The sequence below is a fragment of the Phanerochaete carnosa genome (genome assembly GCF_000300595.1).
Source record: "Phanerochaete carnosa HHB-10118-sp unplaced genomic scaffold PHACAscaffold_3, whole genome shotgun sequence".
NCBI classification, from domain to species: domain Eukaryota; kingdom Fungi; phylum Basidiomycota; class Agaricomycetes; order Polyporales; family Phanerochaetaceae; genus Phanerochaete; species Phanerochaete carnosa.
The window spans coordinates 3,167,540-3,191,558 of NW_006767630.1; the positions used below are offsets into that span (position 1 = coordinate 3,167,540).

Sequence of the window (24,019 nt, forward strand, 5' to 3'; positions counted from 1 at the left end):
GATAGTGACGTTTCTTGAACGAGTTGTAGTTCGTCAAGGAGGTATCTGAAGTTATGTGGTACTGCCTTCTGTATTCACCCCACTCCCTAGGCTTTATACTCTCCTCGTCGCACCAAGCCCCACTTCGAAATGACATCACTACAAAGTCACGGCTATAGCGGCACAGTTCTTCTTCCTCAGAGCCACAGTTAATCCCACGTTGACTGATGACAACCACCGCCGAATGTTCCTTGCAAGTGGCTCTAAGCCGCTGCCTGCTCCTTGCTGATGATAACAGCCCCTTGTCAGACTGGACGTCGTATCACCATGTGCCGCTGTAGAGTGATGTAGTTCTGGCATTAAAGCAAACCAAGATGCACTGATAACGAAAGCTCAGTGTGGATAGGTATGTGAAGAATCAAGATATCATGCAGGTAGGTAGACACGGGCTTCGGGAAGAGAGCAAGCACGGCTGTGCCATTGTCGGCCGATGCGCGTTCTGTAGGGTTAGGGTTTACGCGACTATTAAATTTGGCCCAGTCCCAGCTGCGGCCAGAGTCTCTTACCTCCATCTGCACCAAACCGGGCTTGGTTGAACACAACATGCATCGCTGTCTTCAAATAGACGAAATATTTCACCACATCGCACAGCTCATAGGGGGAAACTTGGTGTCCATATCCTTAGTTTGTCGCGCGTTCTACGAACCGGCGATGAACGTTCTCTGGAAAGACCTTGGTGGACTGAGACCTCTAATTGAGTGTCTGCCAAGAGACACTTTCCGTCGTGATAATGTGGAAAATATTCCGGTATGTATCGTCCACTATCCACGCGTTTTGCTCCTAATTCACGAACACAAGATGATGGTCAGGAATCCGTCTTCTGAAGAATGGACGCGCTTTCAGCATCATGCTCCTCGCGTCAGAAAGCTTACTCTACTCGTCCCTGGATTTGACGACGGAGGTCTATCCGTGGGGTACAGCTGTTTCCAAGCTCTCCGGTCGACCCACCCCGCCGGGCCGATACTACCTAACCTTCAGGAATTTATCCTCTGTGACAAGTCTGCAATGCAATACGCGCCTTTGTTTGTGCAACCGTCGCTGCAAGTCGCTGAGGGCACGTACACTGCGTGGGGCGAGGGCGACACTCTTGAATATTTACGCGCACTCGCTGAACGCGCCGTCTTCCTTCAACACATCGACTTCTCCGACCGTGACGACCGCGGAAGCCCGGCTATGGAGAGAGCACTTTCCCGCGTACTTTGCTTGTCGAAGCATCTAGCGACTGTCAAGGTCGGCGCTCCCATCCTTCCGAATGCACTGATCCACCTGGGCACATTGCCATCTCTCACAAGTCTTGATTTCGACCTCAACGACGTCGACTACCGCGCCATTCTTTCTTCCGTCTCCGAGCCAAAATTTGCCTCACTATGTTCCTTGGAATTAACCACCTCCGCTCAGCGTGTGGAGCCACTGCTCGGGCTGCTCGAGGCTTTATCGCCGAAGACTGAGCTCACTTCCCTAAAGATCCATCTCAGACTCTTCCACGAAGAGGACGACTTTGGGGAGGAACGCACGCGTTACAGGCCGCCCACGGCATCGTCACTGCAGAGAATTATTTCCGTGGTCCCCAGATTCAAGCGGCTGCACACCTTAGTCCTCTCGCCATGGGGATACGAGTTTCACCTTCCGGATCACATCGTTCCAGGCGATGCCCTCCGACCTCTTTTTCAGCTGGGCGAGCTGTCACATTTAGATATGACTGCCGTACCATTTGCCCTGGCTCCGGACGACGTCGTACAGATGGCCAGGGCGTGGCCCAAGCTCACGTTCTTATTCCTCGGCGATCGGGCAAAGCATAACGTTGTCGGTGTACGGCCCGAGGATCTCCTACATTTCGTCCGACACTGTTCAGATCTCGAAACCCTGGGCCTTCAGCTCCTATGCGAAGATGACACAATCTCCACCGACACTCGCCCCGCTGAGGGCTTACCGGCCTCTCGCTTGCAGAATCTATGCCTAGGCGAGGACACGGCGATTGAGGATACTTCAAGTCTCGCAGCCTTCCTCTCGGATCTGTTCCCGCTGGCAGAGCTTCTGCATAACCATTACAATATAGAGGACGAGGATGAACCAGAGCAATGGGTACTGCAGATAGATGAGGTAAACCGTTTGAAGTCGGCGTTCAGTGCGGTCAGGGCACAGGAGAGGAAGGCTGCATCGCTCAAGTACGGAGTCGTACGCCCGTCGCAGGATTCCCTGGAGACGGAGACAGAGACAGAAATCGTGGGCGGGGCCCGGGGCCTGTAGAGGTTGAGTACGTTGAGTGTTTGCTCGCATCCTGTCTGCCGTTTCGCTACCATGCGACCACTCCTCAAGTCGCGATACGGTCCTCGTGGTAATCTCGCATGCAACCCGAAGCCCTTTCTCGGAAAAGTTTGTGTATCTAGTACTTCGATCTCTAAGTTACCGCTTCCTCGATTGCTGCTGTAGCACGTAGTTGTCCTGCATATCACTCACCTTTCACTATGGATACACGTGGATGTGGGGCGTAGAAGTGTATGCAGCCAGGATCAAGAGGCAGCTAATGTCGTGTACTACCGGACAAGCTCGCGCTGGAGACGTGTCTAGGAAAAGTAATCATGTCTCAAGCTAAGGCGAAGCCTCGTGAATAAGCAATGCGTAACACTTTCTGCTAAGTGGGTCGTGAACAAAGATACATATGCCAAACCTAAATCAAAGTTCCAACCTTCCGGGATATCACCAGCCGGGTATATTGGAGACAGGCACGACAGAGGATTATGGCGTTTACTTCCTGACCGGCTTGCTCCTTCCCTCGGGAACGTCTTCAATGAAGCGACTCTCTCGTTGTGAAGGCTCCGCCACCACGCCATTCGCTGCAAGCTGCTTAGCCTCGCGCTTGCTGCGCCGGCGGAACCAGCCACCGCTCGTCTTTGCATTGGCGCCGACTTTCCCTGGCACCTGTTCGCCAGAGACCGTACCTGCGCCAGGTCTGACCGTTGCTGGGTCCTGCAATCGGTCTTGATCGCGCTTCAGGAATTCTTCACCGCGTATGCGCAGGTACTCCTCGAGCAGTGCAGCGTTCCGCGAGTTGGCTTTGAACGCGGCCAGGACGACGTCGCCGAGCAGCGGGATAAAGCCGGCGGCCGCTGAAACTGCATTGTTCGTCAGCATCTTGCGGAGCAGCCAGTCTGGTATTCTGTGGCCTGTGTGAGAAGCGACATGGTGAAAAAGGGAGAGCCACCCACTCTGCTTGTCGCGCCTTGCGGACGACTAGGTAGTAGTTGAGCGCAGCATCAGCGACATCGCCGGCCCCAGGAACGATACCTGCTGTCTGTCAGCACAAAATCATAGGCTTCGCATTTACTCGGACTCACCGATGATGAAAGTCCACCCGAAACGCACGCCGCACAGATTGAAGCCCTTGTCCAAATGATGTGCTCGTCTCTTCACCGACTTCAGGACCTTCGCGTCCCGTTCCGAGAGGCCTGGTGGCAGCTCCCTCTATGTTCAAGTCAGAACACGTGCCAAAGGATATCCTTCCGCATTAGCACCCACCTTCCGCCTTCTTTCTCTGCCCTTCTTGTCGACGTACGTCTCATACAGCGGGTCGGCAGGCTGATACTGCGCCAGGTTCTTTTGGAAGAGTTTTCTACCAGTGGACATCATGAAGCTATCCATGGCGAGAGGGATTCTGAGGGATGGGTTCGGGAGAAAGTGCTGTGCCTGTTGTGGGGATTCATTTTGGGCTTTGTAGGCGGCCGTGCCCAAAGAGCCCCGCGCCAGCTTCCACGCGCTGGTGGTGGTTTATTCTGACGTCACATTTCCCTTCACCGCCATTTCACATCAATGCTCCCACGCTCAATGCTTTTACTTACTCAGCTTCAAAACACTGAAGCTGTGCTGATTCCCTGACTTAGCCCTTACTTGATACACTAGTGCTATTCAGGAGTGTGGAGCGTGTCTCAACGTCATCTGCCCGTTGCCTTCCAGTAGGCCATAACACGAATTACTGAATGCAAATTGCTTCGGGAGGATAGTTCAAGATTCCAATACAGCCACGGGATCTGGTCCACACTGAGTATCAATTATGAAGTACTAGTGTCCTGGCCAAAGTTCGGACCTTCGAAGCTTCACAGGGCTTGAACGGCATCTGCAGGACAGAAGTCAGAGATATAAGACTTACGCCATGTGAGTTGATGCTGACCAACTACATACTAACTGAGAGATGTATATTGGAGGATGGAAACTTCTTCTAATGTTTCATTGTCCTGGTCGCCGCGCCTCCAAAGCCTCATTGATCTGTTTGACGGCTGCATGCTCTGCGGGCGTACGACAGGACCACGATTCCAGTCTAACGTGCGGGAACACTCTGGATAGGAATGCAGAGCACCCTTCCGTATGTTCCGCGACGTCCCCACCTATATCGAGCAATTTCAGGGAAGATTGAGGATTGCAGGACATCTGCGTTGGCGTTGAGGGAGAGCCGCTGACCCGCATGGCGAACAGAGTGAGATCGGGGCAGTTCGCAGCGAATGGCAGCAAATCGTTCAGGGATAGTGTGGAAGAGCCGTTTAAGGATGATGAAAAACGGAGTTTCTGGACCTTGCGCCACCCTTTGGACATGGCATGGATGTCAGCAGGGACGAAGGTGAATGGGAACCCATCGGTATGGAACCGACGGAGATTACTCAGGTCAAAAAGGGGTGAGAGTGCCGTGCCTGGAATCGCTGGAGATGAGGGACTGGTTTTGAGTTCGAGGGAGATCAGAGTATGAATGCGGGATATCGAGGCGAGCAACGTCGTAAATGCACCGATGTCGAGGGACGCCGGTCTATCGAAAGCACAGCCCAAGCCTATGCATATTTCGAGCTGTACGAGTAGTCGTGGGCTTATACTAGAAAGAAAGGAGGTTGCGTGTTGCAACTGCCGCGGTGACACAAGAAGTACCAGCTTATGAAGGGACGAAAAAGCGTGCTCATGGTTCGCTAAAAGGTCCCAGGAGGTGGTGTCAGAAAGCGCGCACGTGAGATTCGTAAGGGTTGGAAGTCGTGCAAGATGTAACAGGGCATCTTCCGGCACTGAGCAGTTCCACTTGAGCGTAGTAAGGCCGTTTAGCGAAGAAAGCGCCCGCGAAGCCGCTTCAATCGCGTCCTCATCGTCGAGATCGATATAATCTAGAAGCCTCAGCTCACAGAGTTGCTGCCCGTGCTTTACTATAATGGAGAAAATACCAGGAGAGATATCTTCTTCGCCGCCAACAGTCAAACTTTTGACTGAAGGTCCTATGAATAGGTCGAGAACTTCCAGTATTGAGTCGTAGCACGACAGCTCCTGTAAGTTAGGGAAGAGGAACTCGAACGGAGAGTGATCACGCAAAAAGCGGTAGACGGAGAAGTCGATATGACAATAGCTCTCGTCTTCTTCATCAAGCCATGAGAGGCGTAACTCTCGTACACGGGATGCGTGGTGCCTGAAGCGCGACCAATCATCGGCAGAAGGTATCCCTTTAGCCACCTGTTCATGGAGCATGTCATTTCAGCAAACGAGGAGTAAATGGACCGCACGTACGAGAAGATCTCCGTCGTTCTCTTCCAATAGGCTCTCAGGTAGCAGTCGAACAAGCGGCTCTATCCCGTCCAGCTTCCTCCACACCGCATTCATCGCCGGTTCATAGAATGAACGCGATACCAGAGCCACATTAATGAATCCTGCATTAACATAGTAGACGATGTTGTCAGCGATTTCAGGTATCTGAAAACAGCGATGCATGATGTTGAAGTGTGGCAGGAGTAACAAACCCCGGATTTGGCAACCGAGAGCTTTAACGCCCATGGTTAACTTGGGTCACGTGGTCGCGCGATCTATGGGCGCGTTGCGCTCCAACACTTCTAATCGTCCCCACCGCGTCCACCTGAGGTAGGGGTGGTTTTCCCAGGGTTTGACTCATTCAAACTTCACGCCTACTTGCCATGAAAAAGCTGGACAGATGGTTGAGCGGATGAGACGTTCAGATCGTCAGCGCTGTCACGGTCTCCGTCGCGAAGGAATTTTCACAGCATCCGTCCGCGTACATGCTAATCGTCTCGCCATCATCCCTGGATGTCGCTTGAAAGCCATGAGGAGATGGTGTGATGATTCCTGTCAATGAAAGCGCGCGCTCCGCCTCCCAGAACTCTGCCAAATTCTCACAGTACGCTGAGGTGCTGGACTTATATGTGGAGCTGATACGCGAGCTCGCTCGTACCCTGTCTCACCATGCCTCCACGTTCGAAGCCAAAAAAACAATTCAGCTTTCATAGTCTTCGAGCACGCTTTGCGGGGCAACCTCAGTCTCTTCCGGAAGAGCCGCCACATCTGGAGGAACTGAACATCCTGTACCCAGCGTCCGCTCCGGCGAATCTCAAGGATTGGGATCCTTCACAGCTCATCGATGGAGGGTATCCCACACCATCTCCAAGTGCGTCTCCCTCGACATCTTTCCCGAACGAAAAATCTCTCCCCTCGTCTCCTACTCCTGAACGCCCACCAACGCCCAGAGTACGCCCTACTCGTCGTGACCTTCCAGAGCGCCCAGAAGTGGTCATCACCGACAGGCACAAGCAAGGCTATCAAACCAAATCTCCTTGGGGAGAGACGCGCGAAGGGACGTCGAAATCCTTAGACGGCCGTGATTCGTTCAGGCCCGACAAGAACCTGGGTAAGTATCGATTTGCGGATGTCAAATTTGCACGAACCCACCAGAGGCCATCACTCAGACGTGCTGCATATCCCGTCTGAAAGAAATGTTGCCATTGTGGCGCCATTGTCGATGTCGTTCGCCCACTCGCATGACGCCCGCAGCGCATTCAACAAGTTGAAAGAAGGCATGAACGACCATCCGGTTCAAGTCCCGAGTCTTCTTCATGCGTTAGACGAGATCGCCAAGGTTCACGTCACGATATCGGGTTAGCCAGTCGCATTGCATATCCCCGAGATACATACTAACGATAAAGATCTGGTAGTCGCTGTGCTGGCTTTCAAAGCCGCTTATAATATGGTTAGGACCAAACGGGATAACGATAAGAGGATCATGGTATTGCTTGCAGCGATGCAAGACATGTTCATTGCTCTCCTTCAGTGAGGTCGTATTCTCTCCGCGATTTGGTTAGGGCTCACCGTCGCGACAGGCTCCAAAATACCAAAGACCCTCATATCGTTTACCCCGGAGGGGAACTGCTTCAGGGACGTCTCCAACACGTGTGCGACAGGGCAGCGCGGAACATTAGGGAGTGCATGAACTTGTGCGACAAGTACCAGAAGACGAGTACCGTCACCAAAGTTCTACGCAGCCAGAATTGGGACACGAAGCTCACCAGCTACGTCACCATATTTGCGGAGCGGAGGCGAGATTTCGACCTTGCGTTGCTGATCCATACTACGCAAGCGTTGGATACCATGGAATCGACCATGGAAGAGATGAGTAAGAAGTAAGGGCTTCATCGACTTCTCGTAGGACCATTGACGAACTGTTCTCCAGGCTCTCTGAGCTTACCTCGTTGCTGCTTGACGCATACCGCCGAGACTGGAGACCGTCTGAAGAGTCTGAGCTTGCGCAGAAAGTTGCAGATATGGGAGGGGCAAAGCTCGTGGAGAAGAATGACTCCGCTTTGAGCGAGCTGGTCCACTTGGTGCGTCCTTTATGAATAGTATAGATTGATTTGACTAATGGAAACGACCTCAGAGTTCTCGCAGTGCTGGTCACTCAACAGTGCTACAAAACAAGAGCCTTGCTTTCTCGCTGCAGGAGCTGAAGGACGAGCTCCATGAAGATTGGGATATGGCCATTGCGAGGAATCTGAAAACGTTCGAAGGGAAGTTCAATCTCTACCAAAGGCAGCTTCACGATGAGCTTTTGCGCGTTACGCGTGAGGGGGCCAAACGTATTATCGACGAAATGAACAGAGGGCCACATGTCAAGATAAAAAACGAGGTATGATGGGCTAGAGCCCGATGGAGGCAATATAAGCTAATCAATCTTTTAGGAACTGCGAGCCATATGGAAAGATATGGTGAACATCCACGATTTTTGAAAGACTGCGTGTGCTGACCTTGCCCAGGACTGGAAGCTAAACGTTAAGGCTCGCACCTTCGTTATGACATTGCGAGACCATTACCGCGACAGGGCCGACAACATGTCTTTCGATCGTGGCACAGGGGGCAAGTGGGCCTTCGAATATATCAGCGCCAAGTATCTTCAGCCTATCATGGAAGCATTCGACGACGACGGCTCTGGCTACGTCACATACCAGGAAGTCAATGAGTTCGTCGATGGAATCCCAGAAGAATTAGGATGGACGTACGTGCTATCTGCTATCTGAACAACCGTGTATATGCGCATATTTATATGTCTTTAGGCTCCCACACTGGGTTGCGTACTGGGCTGTCGGTAAGCTCTCGCCACGCTGTCACTCTCCCCAAATTGAGGTATCGGTTGTAGGTTGGCAGGCGATCTCGTGGTCTTATGGTCAGAAGATCTTGGGTCTGCTCAACCACATGTTCTCCATCCGAAGCAACCTTCTTCCCGAGAATCGCTATTGGGCTGATTACTATCTTCGAAATGTGTGGCCAGTAGCCTTCGAGCTCGTCAAAGGCCTCCGCCCTGCGAATTTTCCAGAGCACATCGAGGCCAAGTTCCAGGCTTTCGCCGACATAGAGGAAGAACGGATTCGGCAGAACCTGCATGACATTCGGTTCGATATCGACGCACTCGATACAGTATATGTCGTCGCCGGCCCCGGCCGCATCGAGAAGGTCTGTCCGCTTCACCATCTCACTCTGACTGGGAAACCGACTTGCGACAGTATTTGTTCCCATTGGTATACCTCCTGCTCAAACGAGATATCGAGGTGTTCTACGTCGCCAAGAAGCTCGTTTTACACAAGGAAGAGCTCCTCGATTCTGCCGATAGTTTACTTTGGGTGTTCCGAGCTCTCAGTTATCGGTATCTTGACCTGAAAGGCGAGTGCGACCCAGCCTTATGGCGTTCTCTAAATCCACATATCTGCAGCGCTCTTCAGACAGAACCATCTCAATGTGGACGGTCAAATGAAGATTGTCGCCTGTGGTTTGGTGCGCCCAGAATATGATGCTTCTTGTTCGCACTGACGATTCAATATGATGCTTTAGTTTGAATTTCTACACAATCCTTCGAGCCTATGGACCTGGAATAACCTGCAAGATATCACCTGCGTACCCGCTGCGGTATCCAAATTGGACATTCCGGACGACAACTCCATGACGGTCGATATCCTCAACTATGAGCCGCAGAACGACCACAAGTACAAGTGCGAGATCTACGAGGCCGTAGCAGAACAGGCATCCGAGGTTGATAAACACGCACCTATGCCCGTTAGAGCAATGTGAGTATTCTACTAATGGCAAACCGCATATCGTGCTTAATGCTAGCGTTCCAAGACTCCTACAGTGGAACGGTTTCATTTACGACGAGCAGCGGTATCCGGCCCAGGTCATGCTCTCCTTCCGCGCTCATGCAATCTCTACTTCCGACCCGCAGCGCTTCTGCGCAACAGGCATGCACAACGGCACGCCTTTCAAGGTAGCGGGGCGGTGTTTCCAAGATCATGATGGAACCCTCCACGTCCGGTTCTCCATCATCTACGGCAAGGAATACAGCGCGCAGTACTTTTACGGCCGCCTGAATGACAACCTCGACATCGTCGGCACAGTCGGCGGAGAGGAGGATCCCCAGACACATGAACAGCGTTTCTTTCTAAAGACCAATCCCGCCTCGCAGTACTTACGATATCGACCATCTCCGGCAGAGCTTAGTGCAGGCAAGGCTCGCGCGTTCTGGAACTATGCGCTGTCCGCTGTTGTTCATCGAATAAGGAGGCAGCGTCTGACGTGGTCCATCAACGAACGGCGAGAGATTGGGATGCGATACATCGATATGAGCATACGCTTCGCGGTATACGGGCATTCTCCGAACGCGGAAGAACTGGAAGAATGGACCAGATGCAAACGGGAGGTGACTTCGATCGACGCAAGCTTCTTCCGCGTTCTAAGGGACGCGAGGCTCAATACGATCCCTATACAGTAAGTCATAGTCATAATCTATCATGGCATGGTTCTTGACTTGTCATATTAGCGACTGCCACTGCCGTGGATGTGGCGGAAAGATAGGCGGCTCGCGTGTTGTCTGCCTGGACTGTCTATCTTCTGAAACCGAGGCGAAGACTGTCGACTTCTGTGATAAACCAGAATGCTGGCAAAAGACGATTTCCGTTGACACGCGCCAGCCACAGAAGCAACACCTCTCTTCGCACGACGTCTTCAAGGTGCGCACGGTGCTGCACTCGGTTGACGTACCAAGTCTCCGCGAGCGGGCTCAGGCTGTACTGGACTTGTGCAGCGAGTACTTGCAAGGTTCGGAACGCTGTGGAATGGAGGATGCTGTCGAGGACGCAATCGGTACGTGTCCGCCTGCATACCATCTGTTGTCTAGCTGAATATATATCCTCGTAGCGTTATACTATGACAGTGCATCTAAACCCAGACACTCCACCGTCGGCATGAGCGGACAGCAGTGTCACATTTGTCGAGCGGTCCTGAATGACGCTTGCTGGTCGTGTGTCAACTGTTTCGAGTCTGGCAAGTACAGATAGCTTTTTGCGAGCCCCAGCTTTACATGTACTAAGGGGCACCCCCAGGTCAGGATATGTTGATATGCGATACATGTGAACAGCGGACCTTACTTCGTTGTATACGCTGCGAGAAGCCGTATAAGCAGCCGACCTGGTACTATGGTTCATTGCTCGGTACGTTGGTCCATGGTGGATCGGATGCTCAGGGTCTCTGACCGTTTGGATAGCCGACAACTTCATGTGCAATCAATGCACAGCAAGGCGCAAGGACCCACCTCCTGTGGAGAAGCAGAAGCTGCACCGATACACCCATGCATTAGCGAGGTGCACTCGCAAGGCAGAGCAGAGCCCCGATGGCGTCACGCCCACGACAGAGGACAGGATGTCCGCGCTGGAAGAGACCGTCTGGATGCTGACCGGCAAGATAGAGCGCATGGAAGCGACCCTATCTCGCGTTGAACGCTTGCTCCTGTGTAGTCTATCAGACAGAAATCAAGCATCCGCAAGTGCAACCTGAAGCAATTATTTATCGTATATTTATTTGACTGTAGACCGTTGTTTGAGTAACTGTATGCGGTCTGTGGATACCAGTTCGAAGAAAGGAAGGCTGCGGTGTTGTAGCATCACGACATCAGGCTGGAACGATATCGTGGTCATTACGACCGTCAATTCCGATTTCTCGTCGGGTTCGGTAGGTCAGGGTGGAACATGTTTCGCGGCGGAGAGTTGCCTTTCCTGCCTGTGACGTCAGGCTGGCGATCTGGACTCGAGCGCGAAAGGTGCATCCGCCGCGCCGCAAGGGCATACATAAGCCAACGCCCACCTCGAGTCCCTGTCCAACGACCCCTCCCGTGTTTTAACCTGTGCCAGCGACTATCCTGGTACCGGCCACCCCTTTCACGGCCTCGATTCCCTTCTACGTGGTTTCCACGACATGAACGACTCAGTCTCGCTGTCGCGTGCGACGTCCGTCTCGCGCGGAAGCAGCAAACACGGCTCGGCTCTCTCGCGTCAGCAGTCCCTAATCAAAAAGAACATTGCACCACACGACCTGCGCCCCTCCGACATCCTCATTGAACGCTTCACAGCATGGAAAATCATTTTGAAGCAGCTCATTGCCTACTTCGAGGTGCGTGTCGGACCCGGTTGACCCTGAGGCTCATCTGACATGAAGATCTACCAGGGTCTCGCAGACATTGAAAACAATATTGCCAAGGAGATGACGAAACTCGGTGCCGTGATCCAGGTGCCTTTCCGTGCTGGGAATCAATTTCTGGGCGAAGGCGGACTTCAGGTACGACATCCGCTTCTACGAGGCTGCTCACGAGCTTACAGCGCGGGCTTCCAACTTTCTTCAGGACGTTTACTATCAAATTCGAGATAAGACACGCGCCATTGCAGACCAACATGCCAATCTAGGCAGAACTATCGACGGCTCGATTGTCCAGCATTTGCAGAAGCTCAAGGTCGAAATCAAAGCACACATTAGGAACATCCAGAATGACACCGGCAAGCTTGCCACCTCCGTCGCCAAGGAGCGCGAGCTGTCCGCCAAGTTCATCGGCGACCTTGGAACCAATATCTCTATTCTCAAGAACACTCCGATGAGTGTGACGGCGAAGACCGACCCTTATGTAGCAAACCAGTTGGTCTACCGTCAACTCGTGAAGCAAGTCCACACAGAGAACGCGCTTCAGAAGTCTCTTCTCCTCACGCAGTCCTCATCCGCTCTTTTCGAATCCTCATTGATCCAAGCCCTGCAGTCAGCGTGGGCGACGTACGAAGAATGGCGCTCCCGCATGGACTCGAGCATTCAGGATATCTGGAAAACACTTGAGCGGTCCATGGGCGCCCTTGCTCCTGATCGAGAGTGGATTGCTTTCGCCGCGCGCGAGGATCATCTCATTGACCCTGAGACGCCTCTTCGTGACGTCGAGAACATCCACTATCCAAGCAAAGATGACCCCAGCGTTCTGCCCGTGCACACCGGGCTCATAGAGCGCAAAAAGCGGTACACTCGCACGTATCGGGAGGGATACTACGTTCTGACTCCGGCGGGCTTCCTCCACGAGTATACCTCTAGTGACCCTGCTCTCGCGGATAAACCCGTCTTCAGCCTCTTCCTTCCTCTATGCACTCTTGGTCCACCGAGTGCGCCTTCGGTGCCATCCCACAAGTTCCATATCGAAGGACGGAAGGATGGAACTGGATCAGTCAAGACTGGATCTTTCAAGAACCTCGCTGGATCCCTCACCGGTCGCAAGGGGTCAGGTCCCGCCTGGACGTTCCGTGGACGCTCGCATGATGATATGATGGAGTGGTGGAACGATATCCGCATGCTTTGCGCTCGCTACCTCGTGGCCAGCGAGAGCATCGAGCGTAGTGGACCGGTTGCCGCCGCTGTCCGTGCTGTTGGTTATGTCAGTGAGGAAGAAGGGGACGATTCGGAAGGCGAAGGGTCCAGCGTTGAAGAGGAACGTGACCAGGAGGACGAGGAGATCTACCAGCAGGCACGCGGTGTCGACCATGGCGAAGAAGGCGAGGAAGACCTTCCGCAGTATGAACATGCTAGGCAAGGTAACGGCAACGGCCATTCGGTGAGTAGTCTGCGCGGTTTTGGAGAGTGCCTGTGTCTGAGACTTCGAGTGCTCATAGCATTCTCCATGACGTATAGGTCGATAAGAAGCCCTATCCAGAGCACGGTTATGATCATGACGAGAGTGCAGCAGGTGGTCACGCTACGAATGTTGTCCGGAAGTCCAGTCTGCGCCAGCAGGAGAAGGCTCCTGAGGGACGGGCTCCCCATGTCCCTCACGAGGATGATCCTCCCGCAGGAGGCACTGATACGGACGATGAGTACGAGCCTGCCGCTGGGGCTCATGCCGAGGATTCCGGCAACGAGGCCGGTCCTGCTCCCACGGACAGCCGTTACACGGAAAACCTGTAAAGCTTTCGCGCGCCTGCTCTCACCGCTGGACTTCTCTTTTCGTGCGTTTTATTCCTCGACAAATGTTTCTCTTCATGATTCTCTAGGCCTGCGGTTGTGATATCGTTCAGTAATACTTATTATACTTAACGTGTATGATGTCTTTGTTGTAGGCATAACTCGGCTCCATTTCCTGTGTCAAATAGCTCCTGTTGTTTTGCGTTGTTTTATCGCGTGAAGTCTCGGATGTATCATAGTATTAAAGCTCTTGCCCTTCCGCGTTTGCGTAATTTTTTTGCAACTGGATACAGTAATATTTCGAGAATCCGAAAACGGAGACTAATCGTTACCGTCTCACCTGAAGATGTGAAAGGGACTCTCGAAGACGCCGGCATTGTGGCGTCCCACTGGTCCGCAGGAGTAGCTTCTGGCTTTGCTTATAACGACCATGACCATTCATCGACACTTCGTCAATACAAGCGGTTTAGGGCGAATAGCGGAGTACGTATCTGACCTTCGCTCTGTAAAATGGATTTGGAACATGGGAGTGTCGGCCGTCGGCTGAGTAGCGTGAGGCTGACAGTCGCCGTAATTCGAATGGTCCAGTCAGTAAGCCTGCGTCGCTCTGCTTGCATCGACTAATCGCATCCTTCACACTCTGGTCTGGTGCGATGCCACCTGCAAAGTCACCGAGGTCTTCCGCGTCCCGAGTCCACTTTCCTGAAGGCTTACCTGGCGGATCCTGCGAAAGCGTGACGGAATGCGACCACGGAAAGCTGGCACACCGAGACGAGCCACTATCTCTTCCTAGATCTCAATTCCTGGCTGCGGCTGGGACTACCTCTGAATGGCGCTTTCCGGACAGTCCATCTATCGCTTCGCCGCTTGCAGCATACACCGACGACAGAGGCCGTTCCTACGACGACGACGATATAGACTATAGTCGACGCCCATCTGACGACAGCACCAACACTCTGGTCGAAGGGACTGGTAGTCCAAGTCCCATAACCCCAAGACAGCCTCGGCATTCGTCGCTGTCGTATCAGAACCATCCACATGACATCCAGCACCCTCGTCCCTTCCGGAAAGACAACAGATACAACCCTCTCACAGAAGGTATACCTGCTAACAAGCTGAGTGCTCCAACTAAGGAAGATGAACCTCCCTTTGGTCCCGAATTCGACCTCGAACAGGCTGTAGAAGCGACTGCTCAGCTCACCCACAGGCGGCGTGGCTACCTCTCGAATCTCATCGACCTCCACAACATGACCGGAGAAGAAGATGAGAATGAGTACGAGACCAGGAAGCGCGAGGCTATCATCCAGGCGACCCGCCGAGCGTCGAAACTCATCGACCCACGGGCCTACGACTCGGAGTGGGAGCTACTGGACCCCGATGATCCTGTCGTGACTGGCGCGAAGAAACGAAATCTCGAAGACATCGACGACATCGAGAAGAACGCGCGCAGGCAGCTCACGTACAAGGACCGTAGGAAAGAGCGGCAACGTATTCGGATCGAATACAACGTTTGCTGTACGTACTTGTATGCATGCTTACCGCAGTTAGCTCACATTTGTTTGTAGCCATCGAGGCTCGCCAGAACTTTCTCATGACGTTCGCCCGCGCGCTGCTTGCCTTCGGCGCCCCGTCGCATCGCATGGAGTCCCAGCTCCTATCCGCTGCTCGCATATTGGAGGTCGACGCCGAGTTTACCCACATGCCGGGACTAATCATGGCGTCATTTGGCGATGAAGAAACGAAGACATCGCAGATGCATTTCGCGAAATGTGGCGGGCGACTCTCTTTGAGGAGCATTCATCGCTTGCATAGCATATATCGAGCGGTCGTACACGACGAGATCAGCGTAAAGAAGGGAACAGAAGAGCTTGATAAGATGCTCGCGAGAGGCCCCATGCTAGGCGTCCCATACCGCTTGCTGCTGTCTTTCCTTATTGCGGCGCTCATCTGTCCAATCGCCTTCGGTGGATCATTCATAGACATGTTCATCGCTGGGGGAGGATCGCTATTCCTCACCTGCATTCAGACATACGTTGCCTCCAGAAGGAGTGTAATCTACGCCAATGTCTACGAGTAAGTCTGGTTCGCCGTCAATTATCAATACTGGTTCTCATAGACTGTTCAGGATCCTATCCGTCATCGTGATCTCATTTGTTGCACGAGGCCTCAGCTCGATTCGCTCGCAAATATTCTGCTACGCGTCCATTTCATCTGCAGCGGTAGTTACCATCCTCCCAGGGTTCTTGATCTGTGAGAATCTCCACCTGGTGTTCCGCCTATTCTGACCTCTCTCTAGTAACCAGCTCTTTGGACTTGGCGTCCAAGAATATCCTGTGCGGCTCCATCAAGATGGTATACGCTCTCATTTACACCCTGTTCCTCGGTTTCGGTCTGCAATTTGGCTCCGATCTATTCTTGCTATTCGACCGTTCGGCCCGCAATGAGCTCGATACTCTCGCCGCCAGGGCAGCAGCCGCGATTACTGTGACAGGTACTTACATTGCGGATGCGAACGCGACCATTCCTCAGAAGCTCGCACGGACAGGCTCGTTCACCTTCACGCCATCGACTCCGATCATTCGCCAGAACATCGTCCAAGGCTGCTACCGTCCGACGTCCTTCCCGTGGTACCTACAGACCTATCCGTGGTGGTCCCAGTTCATAATCGTCCCCATCTTCTCCGTGCTCTCATCTCTCAACAATGAACAGCCCGTGAACTGGGACCTCCTCGTTATGGTCGTCATCTCGTGCGCGGCATACTCCGCCAACAAGGTCGCGGATCACTTCATCTTCAACCGTTCCGACGTTGTCTCCGCGATCGGCGCGTTCGTTGTCGGCTTCCTTGGCAACGTATACTCACGCAAGATGGGCGGAACTGCGTTCACGTCGATGGTTACAGGTGTTCTGTTCCTGGTTCCTGTGAGCAGCGCCTGGCACATGGCAAATTCCAGACCGTATACTCACGGAGTCGTCTTTACAGTCTGGCCTGTCCGAGGCTGGCGGAATCACCGCACAGAACAGTGCTACCCAAATCGGCACTGCCATGGTCACGGTTACGATTGGTATCACAGTTGGTCTCTTCATCTCACAGGCCCTCGTCTACCTTTTCGGCAACCGGAAGAACGCCGCTATGTTCTCGTTCTGACACCCCTTTGCTTAATCGAGAGCAGATGTATTTGTTTAGCCAGCCTTCTGAACTCCTAATCCTAATGTACACGTGAGAGATAGTCCGCGATAGGGATGTGGACGCAGAAAGTAAGTGTAGTACCGTAGATTAGCTCAGAAATCTGCGCAGCGGTAGCCTAGCGATGCACGAACAGAGGCGATAAATAGTCTGGTAGTGAGAGGTAAGGGAGAACGGGCCGCGGTCTACGGAGAGGCGACGGATGACCCACGCATCCTACTGCCACCCTCGTGGAAGCTCGTATATGAAGATGTACGATATAACATGCCGGTGCCAGTACGCGGACGCGCTCCGCCAGGCGGTGGCGGCCTATGGCGCAGAGTGGGCGGGGCACCGGGAGGAAGCACACCGGACGACATCGAGCTTGAGGTCATCCGTGCGCTGCTCCGCACGGGCGCCGACGGCGCACGAGCTGATTGTGGGCTTGAGAAGGTCCGCGGTCTTTGGTGCACCGTCGCGCCACCGATCATAAGTGGAGTACTATTGGTTGAAGCAGGACCTCGGGAGAAGGAGCGTGAAGGCGGGCTGATACTGGCTGCATGGGCTTGAGGGAGACGCAGAGGGCGCGGGACGCTCCCGCTGCTTGAAGATGGGACAGAAGTCGAGGACGAGCTTCGCGAGTAGCTGGATATCGAAGATGCGGTAGTGACATTCGTCACATTAGAGCCTGTGGATTCCGTTCTTTCCCTTAGAGGAGGAGGAGCAGTGTTCGAAGACACCGACGACGTAGACGAAAAGGCAGAAGCCGATTTGGAGATGCTACGGGGCGGAACCACAGAGCTGAAGGACGTCGTAGTGACTATTGAGGTCGTGCTCGCAGAGGATTCGGCACGACTTCTCCCAGTACTTTGAGTGAGGAGAGAGACGGAACTGGTATTTGGGCTCTGCAGTTCGCCAGAACTGGGAAACGCAAAGTCGGGCCTGATCAACGTCGCTTCAGAGATAGAGTCCAGTGACTCATCAAGCTCCGTAGATGAAGCGAGAGACGGCGAAGAAAGTAAGGGTAACTTGCTTGTTTTGGGTCGGGATGGACCATGTGCTGCTGCGGAAGTGGCTCTGCCACGAGGAATACGCAGTCCTATGCCAGGACCTGATACAGGGGAGGTAGGAGACTGAGCGGGAAAAGAGATGGAAGTAGAGCGCAGATTGGAATGAGAAGTTGTTCTGCGGGAGAGCACGCGACTCGAGGTGGACGGGACGGGTGACGTAAGACGGGACGCAGTTGAATCATACACCGATGACGGGCGTGAGGAAGGGGATGATGCAGCATTTTGACGTTCCGTGGTATTTGTGATAAGACGGCGGGTGAGTGTGGACGGAGCGTCCTCGTCCTCACTGGAGGTCGCAACATTGTAAGTCTATCGATTGATATGTGAACACATTCGTTTTGCTGACCTATCACTCCAACCGAGGCCTGTTGTGAGGCCCATGCCAGCCTTCAGCAACCTGCCATCACGATGTCTCATGCGACGTCGTACAGTGTCCCGAGGATCCCTCTGCAACCCAGGCTTAGTGACCACAGAGACGGCTAACGCGGCAATGAGTTAGACAAGAAAATACAAAGCTAGTAAACGTACCTGTAGAGACCAGACTGAGGGCACTTCTGCTGGCACCAGGCGAGGTGTCTCCGGCGGAAGAGTAGATGGACTGGGTGGATCCGGACTGTGGAAGGAGTTTCGAACGTGGCGAGAGCAACCCATCGCGAAACATTAAATGCCTACTGATATTCAGAACTTGTACGTGATGCCACACATGCGGCACTTACGGTAAAGGTGTGTGAATGTCGATGCTCGAATCAGACTCGCTACCCCCTCCCTCGCCATCAGACTCATCCCCGAATAATGAGCTGTATATCGAACTCAGAGACTGTTCAGGAAGACCATCCTGGCGAGCCGTAGGACTTGCGTTGTTCCGAGAGTGTGGGGACAAGAACAAGCCAACAGAAGACGTCCTGCGAGGCCGCGGAGTTTTGGCGAGGATGGTGTCGATGTCAGGACTCTCAGACCTGGAAGGCTGCGATGGTGGGGAAGAGCTATTGACGTCGATGCTCTCTTTCCTGGCATTTGGGTGGCGCATGGAAGTCTTCCAGGGTAGAGTTTGAGAGTCACGGCGGGACGGTTCTTTTGACTTGCTCAGGGACCGTTTCCTAGCGCTGCCAAAGACTGCGTCCGGAGCAATTGGCGACAATGTCTCAAACGAGAGTTCCTCAACCATCTCGAGTATCTGAGCTGAGTCTTCTGGATCCAAGGAGACCATCGTATCCGTGTTCGACATCTCAGAGAGAGGGGTAAAGTAAACAGCAACCACGAGTTGATGACGCTGCCTGGTAAGTAATAAAGAGTGGATAGGCAGTTCCCGGGTTAAAGTTCGTCTTCTACTTTGACTGTGCCGTCCCACGGCCTGCCGGGGCGGTGCTGCCTGCAGGACGTTGACGGGAACGGGATAAGAGAGCAGCAGTGGAGTGCAATTGAGCGGAAGTCCAGTCAACTCTCATAGCTTGGGGATCACCGGGTGGTGTTTGGCAGCGTTGTTACGAGGATTGATACTGCATCAATAAAGCACAAAGGAAGCAAACGACTTGAGAAAATATCAGAGCTTGAAACGACAGGTTAGATGGCCCACAAGGCAAACAGGTGAGGGAACGAGGTTAGGAATGTTCCCGCCGCTATGTTGAGGCGCTAGAATTTGGCGCTTGTCAAAGCGCATCAGTTGATGCGCCAGTAGAGGATTGTTTGTATCCTCCGTACTTGACGCCAACGAGGGTTGGTAGGCCATGTATCGTACCAATGGTCTAACAAATGACACTCAAATGCTCGCTTATCACATGACAGCAGCTATCTTTGAGCTGAGCACGTATGTCCGAGCCGGTGGTCGCGCTGCCAGGGTCAGTTTCGTGCCACCTCCACTTCCGACGATGATCCTCTACTGATCCAGGATCGTATTGCGCAAACAGTTAGTAAGCGAAATCGACTTCAGATTTAGTCAGCTGAACATTTGAGATAGTGCCGGACACGAGCTTGATCATGGCTATCGTTAGATAGATAGATCCCTTGCTATAGCTCAAAAGTCCCGTGGTTCTGCAGCCCTCGGCGAAACAAGCTGAGGACTGCCCGGTAGAAGACCTGTGGTCCTTCTGGAAGGCACCCATGACTACCGCTCCTCGCATTCGTCTACTCCAGCGCAAACCTGGTACTGGCGTTCCGTGGGTTTCCAGCGAATCCAGACACTCGCGAAGAATATCCTGACGCTTCGCAGGAATGTATGTATGTTTGGACGCCAACGCGGGTCAGAGTTATAAAACGGCGTGGCAGACGCTTTGCGACATTTGCCTTCGGAATCCTAAGCTCTTCAGCTGTTCCATCCCTCAGAGCTAGTATGATATCGAAGTGGTTCAAATCGCTACTGGCACTCGTACCTCTGCTTCGCCCGGTGGTTGCGGACCCATGGGTACGTTATCCTTGGTCGTTATCACAAGCATGTCTTGAACGGCGTCCCAGCCATTCGATGTCACAACGATCGCAGCTCCCGACGGCTCTGTCACAGCGAAGTTCGTGTCTTTTGGTGCGACTATGACTGAGCTGTGGATCAAGGACAGATTCGGGAATCCTCGGGACATTATCATCGGTTACGATAACAATGTCAGTGGAATAGACACAATGCTAGCCCTAACGCTTAGCATTCACTAAGACCGAACTACTCACCGACCCCGCCCACCCCGTTTTCAATCCCATTGTCGGCAGGTGAGTCCCCAACGCGCATGGCATATTTGTCGCGTATTCACCGTAGCATTTTCGTAGATACGCAAATCGTATCAAGAACGGTACTACGTCACCGGCTTCTCATCTCCATTCGGCTCACATGGCTGCATGCAGGTACTTTCTCCATTCCTATTACCAAGTATCCCCAGCCACCAGGGCCGAATGTCTACCACATCCCGACAAATGACCATGACGGTGAGTCAGTCATTCGCCGCCGTATGTCTCACACTTATGATCATTTAGGCCAGGATACCCTTCACGGAGGTATCTACGGATGGGATCGCCGGAACTGGACTATTGTATCGAAGTCTCCGACTAGCGTCACCTACCACCATCTGGACGCTGCAGATGAAGGCTTCCCTGGAAATGTCTCAGCTTATGTGCGTCACGAATCGGGTCTTGCCAGGACGGTACTGACCTTCAGCAGACCACCCATACTGTTGAGAATGGTGGCGTTCTCAAGACCACCGTTCATGCTACGGCTACCGAGCTGACCCCGATCATGCTCACGCAGCATATATATTGGTATGCCTCATGTGCTTGCATATCGAGTTGTGTGGCTGATCCGTTTTGGTGAGGAACCTTGATGCCTTCCAGGGCAGTGAGAATATTCTAAATCACAATCTCCGCGTTGATGCATCTCGTGTCGTCGAGGTCGATGGCGACGCCATCCCAACCGGCAACCTCATTAATGTGACAGATACTCCGTGGGATTTTAGAACGCCTCAGAAGATCGACTATCGTTGGAACGAGACCGTAGGACTATGCGGAGGAGGTTCGCTACTTCGCGATGACATGTTCCAGCTTCTCACTGAGTGCCTTCCTGATTAGGTTGTAGTGGCTATGATCACTGCTGGATCTATGACCACCCAGAGGATACGAATCCGGGCGTGTCTCTCTGGAGCGATGTGTCGGGAATCAGGTAAATATCTGTCCTATCGGAAATGGCTTGGCAGGAACCGAAACTACGCTGTTTGACTTTGACAGGGTGGATATTACCACAAACAATCCGGCTACGCAGGTTTACACAGGGTACTGGCTCGATACCCCTCGCAAAAAGGTACACGGCGGCCCATCGCTGAACTATACTAGCTACAGCGCTGTTGCCATCGAGCAAGAGGGCTATATCGACGCTATCAATACTCCGGAATGGGGAGTAAACCAGATCTGTACATGCCGTTCTTTTTGTGCCGATGTTTCGCCAACGTTCACTCCAGATGGACCTGACAGGGACTACACATGGAGCACTACCTACAAGTTTTCCACAGTCCAGTGAATCTCCGTATGCAGGCACTTTTGTATCTCGTCCGCTGCGGCCCTGATAGATTAATCACGCAACATGCGCCGTCGGTCGTTCTGAGGAATGAAGGATGCCGAATCAGTCCTTGAGATGGATGGAGATGATGGCGCATAAGCTTGTAGCCATAGTGACCTTCGAGATGGGCGCCATACGCCGCGCCGGCGCTTGTTAATTTACCGCTGCCGGCTCCGAAATTTAGGTGGTTGGTTTTCAAGGCCATGGACAAATATTCGTTCTCATCTTTCCCCCTCCTCCTGCCCTTGCGGCACTCACGCTCTTTTCCATAATCTCCGCTCGTTGTTCGTGTTAGAGGACGAAGACGTCCATGATTTCTGCGGTCCCCCTCTACCTCGCGCTTGCAGCGCTTTCACCACTCGTCCGGAGGGTCTATGGTCATGCCTGTAAGCGTGTATCCTCCGCAGGGTCGTCGGTCATCGCTGAATGCAGTCTGTAGCGATATGGCATCCGTCCATGCTGGGGTTTAACGTCACAGCGCAAACGTACTCCTATGACAACCGACCAGTTGTGCCGCTATACAGCATGCCCTTCTCCCAATGGTGGATGGTCAGTGCACGCGAAAATTCTAGGGACTATCCTGCTGACATATTCCTGGACGTCACTAGCACAACCATTTAGACCACCCACCTCATCCGGAGGATGTCTTAGAATTCGAAGCAGGTGGTTCGACTGACATTGAGATCTCTTGTGATAAAGGCTACACAACCTTCTTCAGTTCCTCCGAAGGGTGCGCTCACAGTCACTGACCTCGTTGTCTCCGACTGACTTTACCGCAGCGGTAGTATCCAGGATCCCAACTCTGACCTGTGCTGCCCTGGACAGCCGGTCACGGCTATTCATGCTAACAACATCGACGACACCGCTGGTTGTGCCCTCGGTATCGCTTACAAGTCCGACTTCAACGATGTTCAGCCTGAGGACTTCGTTATCTTCAGCGTCGTTCACACTTGCCCGTGGTTCCTCAAGAATACTTTCCAAGTTCCCGACAAGATGCCCGCATGTCCTAACGACAATTGCATCTGTGGCTTCTTCTGGATCCACAACGTAGGTTTTACAGTCTATCACTCTTACTGCACGAAGCTCATTGTGTTTTGATCTAGCCAGATTCTGGAGGAGAGCAGAGTACGCGCCATTGTAGTTATCGTTCTCATCACACCTCTGACCGATAGTTTCGTCTAGTGTACATGAACGGCTTCCAGTGCAGAATTACCGGCGATATCGGCACTCAGCCCATTGGAAAACCGGGCCTGGCACGTCAGTGCGGCGCTGATGCCGCTAGTGGTCACCCCGCCAACCCCAGTAACTGTACGATCGGACCTAAGAACCCTATGTATTGGGACCAGGCCGAAGGCAACAACGTACGTTTGTTGGTTTTATCCTTTATATATAACTCGCTGACTCTCCTGCCAGATGTTTGAGGGCATCTATGACGCGCCGACCTACAACGACAGGTACGGCTTCCCCGACGGCGCCCAGCCCAATCTCTTCCAGGATGCCACCGTCGGCGGTACACCGGCTACGGTTCAGAATAACATCCCTCCGTCTACCTCCGCTTCTTCCGCCCTTCTCCCGTCCTCCTCTGCTCCAGCTTCTGCGTCTGAGGGCTCTACTCCGTCTTCCTCTTTTGTTGCCCCATCATCCGATTCTTCCGCTTCCGCGCCAAGTTCTTCAGTCGCTAATCCCTCGACTACCTCAGTTACTCCCTCCCCGACTACCTCCGTCGCTGACTCTCTGACCGCCTCGGCTACTCCCTCCTCAACCGCCTCGGTTGCCCCCCCTCCGCCGCCTCCTTCAGATTCCACCACCTCCCCGTCGACCATCTCTTCTGTTACTGCGCCGTCCTCGTCTCCTCTTTCGTCTAGTGCAGAAACTGCGGTGACACCAAGTACCTCGGTCGTACCTAGCCCCATCACTGCAGCCGCAGCCTCTGGGACCTCCGCACCCACCACCTCCGCCCCTGCCCCTGCCTCCACGAAACAGTGCAGATCCCGCAACGGCAAGAAGAAGCGTTCCGCTGTGCAGCGCCATCTCAAGAAGCGTCTCTCACACGATGGCCACTATGTCTCGCACTAATCGACATTCGCCGACACTCAACCAACTCATATACCCATCGTTTCCTAGATAGTCCCTAGGTTGTGATCACTCGGGACAGACGGATCGACGCACAGGTCT

General features: G+C 53.3%; 9 protein-coding genes across 9 annotated transcripts; 6 read left to right on the forward strand and 3 right to left on the reverse strand.

The window, feature by feature from the left end:
• Window positions 1-1,515: 1,515 nt before the first annotated feature.
• PHACADRAFT_117417 (uncharacterized protein) lies at window positions 1,516-3,782 on the reverse strand. Its single transcript, XM_007393697.1, has 4 exons — window positions 3,556-3,782; window positions 3,375-3,501; window positions 3,246-3,324; window positions 1,516-3,196 (listed from the first exon to the last, which is right to left on the reverse strand). Exons 1-4 carry the CDS (start codon window positions 3,676-3,678, stop codon window positions 2,785-2,787), a joined length of 741 nt encoding a protein of 246 aa, XP_007393759.1. The 5' UTR covers window positions 3,679-3,782; the 3' UTR covers window positions 1,516-2,784.
• Window positions 3,783-4,002: 220 nt separating this feature from the next.
• Window positions 4,003-5,784, reverse strand: PHACADRAFT_207269 (uncharacterized protein). Its single transcript, XM_007393698.1, has 2 exons — window positions 5,569-5,784; window positions 4,003-5,514 (listed from the first exon to the last, which is right to left on the reverse strand). The coding sequence occupies exons 1-2, from the start codon at window positions 5,767-5,769 to the stop codon at window positions 4,261-4,263; spliced, it is 1,455 nt and encodes a 484-aa protein (XP_007393760.1). The 5' UTR covers window positions 5,770-5,784; the 3' UTR covers window positions 4,003-4,260.
• Window positions 5,785-6,255: 471 nt separating this feature from the next.
• On the forward strand, window positions 6,256-10,664 carry PHACADRAFT_159557 (uncharacterized protein; the record flags this gene model as incomplete). Its single annotated transcript, XM_007393699.1, has 16 exons — window positions 6,256-6,537; window positions 6,575-6,579; window positions 6,841-6,944; window positions 7,002-7,116; window positions 7,149-7,466; window positions 7,517-7,667; window positions 7,721-7,969; window positions 8,097-8,335; window positions 8,394-8,425; window positions 8,477-8,790; window positions 8,841-9,001; window positions 9,057-9,108; window positions 9,166-9,398; window positions 9,454-10,095; window positions 10,148-10,470; window positions 10,525-10,664. 16 exons carry the CDS (start codon window positions 6,256-6,258, stop codon window positions 10,662-10,664), a joined length of 3,360 nt encoding a protein of 1,119 aa, XP_007393761.1.
• A 200-nt stretch (window positions 10,665-10,864) lies between these two features.
• PHACADRAFT_252779 (uncharacterized protein) lies at window positions 10,865-11,218 on the forward strand. Its single transcript, XM_007393700.1, has one exon. The coding sequence runs from the start codon at window positions 10,882-10,884 to the stop codon at window positions 11,158-11,160; it is 279 nt and encodes a 92-aa protein (XP_007393762.1). The 5' UTR covers window positions 10,865-10,881; the 3' UTR covers window positions 11,161-11,218.
• A 121-nt stretch (window positions 11,219-11,339) lies between these two features.
• Window positions 11,340-13,874, forward strand: PHACADRAFT_252780 (uncharacterized protein). Its single transcript, XM_007393701.1, has 4 exons — window positions 11,340-11,772; window positions 11,827-11,937; window positions 12,002-13,240; window positions 13,318-13,874. The coding sequence occupies exons 1-4, from the start codon at window positions 11,578-11,580 to the stop codon at window positions 13,588-13,590; spliced, it is 1,818 nt and encodes a 605-aa protein (XP_007393763.1). The 5' UTR covers window positions 11,340-11,577; the 3' UTR covers window positions 13,591-13,874.
• A 1,254-nt stretch (window positions 13,875-15,128) lies between these two features.
• On the forward strand, window positions 15,129-18,505 carry PHACADRAFT_117426 (uncharacterized protein). Its single transcript, XM_007393702.1, has 5 exons — window positions 15,129-15,660; window positions 15,713-15,837; window positions 15,884-16,071; window positions 16,225-16,506; window positions 16,556-18,505. The coding sequence occupies exons 1-5, from the start codon at window positions 15,179-15,181 to the stop codon at window positions 16,730-16,732; spliced, it is 1,254 nt and encodes a 417-aa protein (XP_007393764.1). The 5' UTR covers window positions 15,129-15,178; the 3' UTR covers window positions 16,733-18,505.
• A 10-nt stretch (window positions 18,506-18,515) lies between these two features.
• On the reverse strand, window positions 18,516-19,413 carry PHACADRAFT_252784 (uncharacterized protein). The gene has a single exon (XM_007393703.1). It carries the CDS (start codon window positions 19,043-19,045, stop codon window positions 18,533-18,535), a length of 513 nt encoding a protein of 170 aa, XP_007393765.1. The 5' UTR covers window positions 19,046-19,413; the 3' UTR covers window positions 18,516-18,532.
• A 708-nt stretch (window positions 19,414-20,121) lies between these two features.
• Window positions 20,122-21,973, forward strand: PHACADRAFT_252787 (uncharacterized protein). Its single transcript, XM_007393704.1, has 11 exons — window positions 20,122-20,218; window positions 20,269-20,409; window positions 20,459-20,511; window positions 20,569-20,591; window positions 20,644-20,724; window positions 20,773-20,909; window positions 20,957-21,054; window positions 21,108-21,304; window positions 21,361-21,451; window positions 21,517-21,698; window positions 21,747-21,973. Exons 1-11 carry the CDS (start codon window positions 20,147-20,149, stop codon window positions 21,803-21,805), a joined length of 1,134 nt encoding a protein of 377 aa, XP_007393766.1. The 5' UTR covers window positions 20,122-20,146; the 3' UTR covers window positions 21,806-21,973.
• A 297-nt stretch (window positions 21,974-22,270) lies between these two features.
• Window positions 22,271-23,920, forward strand: PHACADRAFT_89092 (uncharacterized protein; the record flags this gene model as incomplete). Its single annotated transcript, XM_007393705.1, has 6 exons — window positions 22,271-22,393; window positions 22,453-22,574; window positions 22,624-22,891; window positions 22,948-22,969; window positions 23,027-23,205; window positions 23,258-23,920. The coding sequence occupies 6 exons, from the start codon at window positions 22,271-22,273 to the stop codon at window positions 23,918-23,920; spliced, it is 1,377 nt and encodes a 458-aa protein (XP_007393767.1).
• Window positions 23,921-24,019: the final 99 nt, after the last annotated feature.

Excerpts from the sequence above, each read along its gene's own strand:
- PHACADRAFT_252787 (XM_007393704.1), top strand. The coding sequence starts at position 20,147 with ATGATATCGAAGTGGTTCAAATCGCTACTGGCACTCGTACCTCTGCTT. Across the intron at positions 20,410-20,458 it reads TCATCGGTTACGATAACAAT|ACCGAACTACTCACCGACCC; the intron begins GTCAGTGGAATA and ends GCATTCACTAAG. Across the intron at positions 20,910-20,956 it reads CTGGAAATGTCTCAGCTTAT|ACCACCCATACTGTTGAGAA; the intron begins GTGCGTCACGAA and ends GACCTTCAGCAG.
- PHACADRAFT_207269 (XM_007393698.1), bottom strand. The coding sequence starts at position 5,769 with ATGCATCGCTGTTTTCAGATACCTGAAATCGCTGACAACATCGTCTAC. Across the intron at positions 5,515-5,568 it reads AGAACGACGGAGATCTTCTC|GTGGCTAAAGGGATACCTTC; the intron begins GTACGTGCGGTC and ends CTCCATGAACAG.
- PHACADRAFT_252780 (XM_007393701.1), top strand. The coding sequence starts at position 11,578 with ATGAACGACTCAGTCTCGCTGTCGCGTGCGACGTCCGTCTCGCGCGGA. Across the intron at positions 11,773-11,826 it reads AGCTCATTGCCTACTTCGAG|GGTCTCGCAGACATTGAAAA; the intron begins GTGCGTGTCGGA and ends AAGATCTACCAG. Across the intron at positions 13,241-13,317 it reads GTAACGGCAACGGCCATTCG|GTCGATAAGAAGCCCTATCC; the intron begins GTGAGTAGTCTG and ends CATGACGTATAG.
- PHACADRAFT_117417 (XM_007393697.1), bottom strand. The coding sequence starts at position 3,678 with ATGGATAGCTTCATGATGTCCACTGGTAGAAAACTCTTCCAAAAGAAC. Across the intron at positions 3,502-3,555 it reads GCAGAGAAAGAAGGCGGAAG|AGGGAGCTGCCACCAGGCCT; the intron begins GTGGGTGCTAAT and ends ACTTGAACATAG. Across the intron at positions 3,325-3,374 it reads CGGGTGGACTTTCATCATCG|GTATCGTTCCTGGGGCCGGC; the intron begins GTGAGTCCGAGT and ends GACAGACAGCAG.
- PHACADRAFT_252779 (XM_007393700.1), top strand. The coding sequence starts at position 10,882 with ATGTGCAATCAATGCACAGCAAGGCGCAAGGACCCACCTCCTGTGGAG.
- PHACADRAFT_117426 (XM_007393702.1), top strand. The coding sequence starts at position 15,179 with ATGACGTTCGCCCGCGCGCTGCTTGCCTTCGGCGCCCCGTCGCATCGC. Across the intron at positions 15,661-15,712 it reads ATCTACGCCAATGTCTACGA|GATCCTATCCGTCATCGTGA; the intron begins GTAAGTCTGGTT and ends TAGACTGTTCAG. Across the intron at positions 15,838-15,883 it reads CCTCCCAGGGTTCTTGATCT|TAACCAGCTCTTTGGACTTG; the intron begins GTGAGAATCTCC and ends ACCTCTCTCTAG.
- PHACADRAFT_252784 (XM_007393703.1), bottom strand. The coding sequence starts at position 19,045 with ATGTCGAACACGGATACGATGGTCTCCTTGGATCCAGAAGACTCAGCT.